At 52.2% G+C, this 6,056-nt stretch overlaps 1 protein-coding gene across 1 annotated transcript; it reads right to left on the minus strand.

Moving 5' to 3' along the window:
• Positions 1–1,041: 1,041 nt before the first annotated feature.
• On the minus strand, positions 1,042–2,872 carry LOC4331086 (leucine-rich repeat extensin-like protein 1). The gene has a single exon (XM_015767378.3). The coding sequence runs from the start codon at positions 2,828–2,830 to the stop codon at positions 1,307–1,309; it is 1,524 nt and encodes a 507-aa protein (XP_015622864.1). The 5' UTR covers positions 2,831–2,872; the 3' UTR covers positions 1,042–1,306.
• Between the last annotated feature and the right edge of the window lie 3,184 nt (positions 2,873–6,056).

Raw genomic sequence — 6,056 nt, forward strand, 5'->3', positions numbered from 1 at the left:
TTGAGGGCATCGAAAGAATGAAAGATCCTCTTTGCTAGGCATCGCCCCAGCACGCTTAAGTTCGTTCCCTTCCCCATGCAGGCATGCTCTCGCGCGTTTTTTTGAGCAACCACATCTCCGTTTCTACCAAAAGCCATGGAGATTGAGATGAGAACAATAGGGCATTGCAGATGCTCTTTTGCCAACATTTCCAGTACAAGGATGGAAGAACTGCTTCTGAAAATGCAACGATCAGAGATAAGGAATTTACACAGGCTTATACCAGTAAAGAGTAAAATGGGAGAGATCGTGCAGGTTTCTTTAATCTATGAGTAAAACGCAGAAATCGCAATGAATAGCCTGGCCCGAGAGAAGAAATGCAAGTACTGGTCACCTGAACAATCTGACATAAGCTATTATGAACAGTAATAAACCAATCTGACAGAACAACAATATGAACAATTAACTCCTGATCCGGACTAGCACAACGCAAGATGCACCCCAGGAGAACAAGATCATACAAGCTGCAATGCTGCGTTACAAACTTTTCATACGAGACACTATGCGAAGCTGCAAACAAACCACTGTAAGGCAATCTTCATGCAAAATCAGAACTCAATTAATACACCATGCTCGCACTTGAGAATTTCGACACAACTTGAACCAAATCTGCCGAATTGTCTGAGGCACGTCCATATCAGAAATCACGCCTATAGCCAATACCTACCCCAGATCATACATACATAAATGCTTCAGACTGGCTTCCCGTGAACAACCACAGGGAAACACTGTACTTGTACGCAAGACCTATTAAGTAATGACAATTACTCCACTGATCACAAAGATCACCTTTCAATACACTGAATCACTGATTCACAAAGATCAACTTGAATAGCAACAAGATACGCAACAAAGGAATCCATCCATCCATCTGCACCTTGATAGTATTTGCTTTGGTCAACTGACCAACAATGAACATACTGAAACCTTTGTGATGCCATTGTTAAAAAGAATTAACAAATAGAAGTAACACCTTAAGACATCGTTAATGAACTCATCCAATAGGCTAATATAATATCCATTATGTCCAGAAAGACTATGTACATCTAAGCACACCAAGAACTCTAGTCGCATATCATGAAGGCCAAAACCAAAACTCTAAACAAAAGAGAGAGAGAGAAAAAGAATATTATAGGTAAATACTAGAGACAATAACGAATCCAACTGACATATTAACGCATATTGACGGACTAGACAGAGAAAATTGCCAAACTCTTTTTTAGTTTTTTAACCCATCGGCGGCGAGGTTAAGATACTGGCATGCTGCTCAGGAAACTGTTGGTTTCACCGCCACCGGCTTGGCTGGGTCAGTGCCGAGCACGGTGGCCGCCGCCGGCACGCCGCTGACAGCCGAAGCATACTGGGGGAGGACGCTGGTGTAGTAGATGGCGTGGCCATTGCTGTCATACGCCACCTGCGGCGCGTAGGCCTGAGCATTCGACGCGGCGGCGGGGGAAGGGCCATTGCCGCTCGCATTGGCATTGCCATTGTGCTGCGCGACGGCGTAGACGGCGGGGAAGGAGGTGGCGCCGGGGCCAGCGGCGGTGGTGAAGTAGCCATGCGGCGGCGCGGGGATGAAGAAGACGGGGGCATGGTCAGCGCCAGAGCCAGGGGCAACAGATGTATACCTTCCCGGCACCGGTAGGAAGGCCGTCGGCGGTGGAGCGGATGATGGAGGCGGAGCAGCGGGCTTCTCCTGGTACTTGGGCAAGTAGTACTCCGGCGTGGCCGTTGGCGGCGTTGGGGTGACGGTGGCGGGAGGGTAGGCGCGGGTGAGGGAGTCGTCGCTGCCATTTCTCGGTAGGGCCGCCGGCGGCGGCGCGGCGGTAGCGGGAGCAGGTGGTGGTGGTGGTTGCTGCGCGGCGGTGTCGGCGAACTGTAGCTTCTCGAGCCCCTGGATCTGGCGCTGGAACTCGCCGGGAGAGACGACCGGGGAGACAACGACGTGGTCGCTTACGGGGTTGGTGGTGTGGCGGTCGTCGTTCTTGGCGGGGATCTCGACGGGGACGTTGTCCTTCACCGTCGGCGGGTCACCGGCGGGGTCCTTCACCTTCACCGCGGGCGGCGGGACGAAGCCGTTGTCGAGGCCGAACAGGTAGTCGGGGCCCGTCGGCGCTGGCAACACCGGCGGCGGCTGCGGCATCGGCACAACCGCTGGTGGTGGCGACTGCACGGAGACCGACTCCTGCTTCGGCTGCGGTGGCGACGGTGGCGGCGGCTGATGGACGGAGTTGAGCGCGTCGACGAACCACTGGCGTTGCTCCTGCTTGGGCTCGAGGAGGCCGGACGGCTGCGGCGGGGGCGGTGGCGTGGGCGACTGGACGGGGAAGAGGAAAACCCTGAGCCTGGGCGTGGAACCGCCGCGGGACGAGCCGCCGCCAGATCCCGGCGCGGGGCGGAGCAGGTGGAGGCGGTCGTACTCGAGGACGAGGTGCTCCAGATCCTCGTCGTTGGTGACGGAGACGAGCGCGTCGAGGTCCTCGCCGGGGAGCTGGTACTTGACGCAGAAGTCCCCCGGAGAACCCGCGAGGCCGGCCAACCGCGCGGCGAAGTCGGCGAAGCGGAGGGGCCTCTCGAGCGACAGGATCTTCGTCTCGCCGTTGACGTACGAGAGCTGGTGGTCGTGCGGCCGCGGCTGGATGCGCCCCCCGTAGCTCACCATCAACCGCACCTTCGCCGGCGGCGCCGGTGGCGGGGGCGCCGCCTGCGCCGCCGCCGCCTCCGAGCCCTCGTGGTGCGCGTCGTCGGTGGCCGCGGCGGAGTGCGGGGACGAGTCGCCGGAGTCGGCCATGGCGGCGGCGGCGGCGCGCGTTAGGGTTGGGGATGATATGATGGGGGAGAGCGGGGTGAGGGGAGAGGGAGGCTGTTATAAGGTAGGTAGGGGTGGGATGAACGGGTTTTGGTGCGATTAAGGGTGGTGATTAGCGATCTTAATTCTGTGTTTAGTCTCTAAAGAGGGGAGGGGATTATTGACTGCGGATTTTGGCGGGGGTTTGGCATCGGGAGATGTGTGGGGACAGTTGGGATTGAGGTGTCTACTGTGGATATGTGTGCCTGCTGTGGCGGGCCCGGCTTTTTCCATTTCTTTCTTTTTTATTATCCTGCTTCTTTTCGCGTGATCTTTTTCTCACCTGGAGATACATGCACGATAGGATACTTTGCAAATTCTAATAGTTTGGTTTTAGTATTACTGATTGGATTAGCATCCAGCAATGTTGAATCAGAAATGTGACGCCGTTGGACAGATCGAAATGCACCTGGCGAATTTTTTCGAATTGGAAAAAACGGCAGCATTTAAATTTTCTGTTCGCCGATGCCTGGTCTATTGTGGAGGGGCTTTTTTTAGCTGCTGTGCGGAGCGTCAGGGCGTGCCGTGATGGCGACAAGCGGACGGACCGATCGAAGGAAGCATTGGGTGCGTCTGGTTGCGCTTTACGACGGCCCAAACTGCCTCGCCGTCGCCGGTGTCGCCGGTGCCAGCCCGCACCTGAGAATTCACCCCATTTTACAAGTTTGGAAGAAGGAAAGCGGGCGCAAGTTTCGATGCGTGGGCGCGCACCCACAGTTTCCACTTCCAACCGACAGGGTGCACTCGGGCGCCCGGGTGTGTGCATGCGTCGCACGATCGCCCAAGGCCCCAAAGGCCAAGAGGGGTGGTGTGCTGGGGCCGACGTACGTCCATGTGTCGCGGGGGTGCTGCCGCTGACGACGCGCAGTCGCAGGCGCAGGGCCATGTGGATGTGTGGGCGCCGTCGGAGTTAATTTTGGCAGCGTGTTAGGCAGAGAGGCCGCGGCAGCCACCACAAAACCGGTCGCTTCTCCTGGTCAAAACCTCCGCATCTCACCGCAGCCGCACCCACGGGCGCCACCACACCGCTGCACCTGCACTGCCCATGCGCCCCGCTTCGCATACAGAAACAACTCGTTCCACTGAAATTCTGACGCATGGATCAATAATTTTAGTAGAAGTACTGCCCTTTCCTGGTGAACCGGATTTGTTTCCCCAAAATTATCCTGCCATGACAAATTTGTTCGACATCGATGGTCACATTTCCACAGGTACTACTTATGGTGATGAATATGTGTACGTTGTATTTGAGGTTAGATATTTGCCAGGTAGTATACGTGATAGGAGGAAGAAAAAAAAAACAAAATGATACCAGGAGTACTTATTTGCACTACTATTAAAATGAGGATCTGACATTACGGATACAGCCAAACCAGCCGTCAAACGAGTGACCGCGGAAGATGGCGAGCACCCGATGATCCAGCTATTGACCTGGCCCTCTTTTCGGCGCGTCACAGTTTAACTTAGCATCCCTAAAAACTGCCACGATCACGGATCTAGCCAGCTGCTTAATGACCTGGGAGAGTGATTACACTGAGCAGTGGGTCCCATCACCAATAGAGGTCCGTGGGCCCACGTCTATTTTTTCTGTGCAGATTTCCTTCATTCTCTTTTTCAGCACACACGAAATCGATTTTATCTATCACAATATCTTTTCTTACCAAACTCAGCGCGTGTGATCTTCTTTTCTGGCTGCTTTGTTTGAAGAGAAGTGCACGATTACAGTGACGTCGTTAGTATCGATCCCAGATGAAAGCCGGATACTATATTATCGCCATTAGATTAGACTATTTGTTTCACAACGCATGTGGCAAGCCAGTTGGTAGTTAGCAGGCATGTTAGCCGGATGGATTCTGGCAGGAAGTTGTGTGGATGGAGTATATTAGTAGCACTCCTTGCACAAAAGATATACTATTAGTAGCACCAAATTAACAATGCTGGTTAATCCATCCGGGCAATGTAATAATGTACACCTTTGTGTTTCCAACCAACTAATGCATGTGTGATCGAGTAGCAGGGCCTGTGTTTTTTTAAGCATGCAAAGAAGGTTAAAGAAATCATTAGAAACCTGACAATCAAGGTGTCTAATGGGCAACCAAGCAAAGCAAGCGAGTGAATCCTGCATCACCGTTGCATAGCTGGAAAGGATAACTGATGATCCTACATTTTTAATAACTGATAGAAAGTGGCGTGCCGTGGGTGACGGCGGCCATGATTAGCTGTGCATAATTACCACTTTACAAGATTGCTAATCAGCGAAATCATGCTGTTTTTTTCCTTAAATAAAACTGCAGAAAATTTACGTGCGTACGTGCACTTTAAAGCCCAATCAGTTTTTTTTTTCGGATTTACTCGGCTACAGTTTCTGTCCATGAGACCAGGGGAGAGGCATTGACCGAGCGTCATCTCCTTAATGGGCCCACGTGGCAGTCACAGCGAAATATGGGCCCACCAGGCCGGGGAGTGGGGAGGGTGACGCGGCATGCATTTGAGCTGGTGGCGTACGAGCGGCGCGGCCCACCCAACACGTTGCTGCATCATCTCTCCACACATATGCGTTCACAGGTGTAGTAAAGTTGACTCGGTAAAATTGACTAAGTAATTCTTACTGTAACTTTTTTTTAGAAAAAAAAGATAAATTTAATAACTGTTGGTTACTTCGTGTTAGTGTAGTATTTTCACGATTGATAATGATATAAGCCGACAATATTATTAAGGATTTAAGGGCGTGTGAAAAGAATAGTGGACGGAATGGCCGAATAGGTTCTCCGCCAAAGAGGAGATGCTGCTGATCGCAAAGAAGAGGAGTACACGTACGCTTTGCCTCAATGAGATTTAGAGAGCGATGTGCATATAATGTGGGTCTCGATTAGGGATGGCAACCGGGGACCCATAACCCACAACCCGATGGGTTTTTACTCTATTAGGAGACAAATATGTTCCAAATATTACACCCATGGATCTCTTATCGGGCTAAAACGTCACCCATCGGTTGGGCCGGGTCCTGGAACGTTCTCCATCCACCCGAACCCATTAACCCGTGGGTTAAAAATACCCATAGGCCTCAGCCCAGAAAATACAAGTAGCCCAATGCCCAACAACAAATCTAAGCATCTAAGTCTAAGTGTCTAACCCTAGAAATAAAAACCCATTTCCTCTCTCTCTCACT

The sequence above is a fragment of the Oryza sativa genome, chromosome 2 (genome assembly GCF_034140825.1).
Source record: "Oryza sativa Japonica Group chromosome 2, ASM3414082v1".
Classification (NCBI taxonomy): Eukaryota; Viridiplantae; Streptophyta; class Magnoliopsida; order Poales; family Poaceae; genus Oryza; species Oryza sativa.

Bases quoted from the DNA above. Each gene is read 5' to 3' on its own strand.
- LOC4331086 (XM_015767378.3), bottom strand. From the start codon at position 2,830: ATGGCCGACTCCGGCGACTCGTCCCCGCACTCCGCCGCGGCCACCGAC.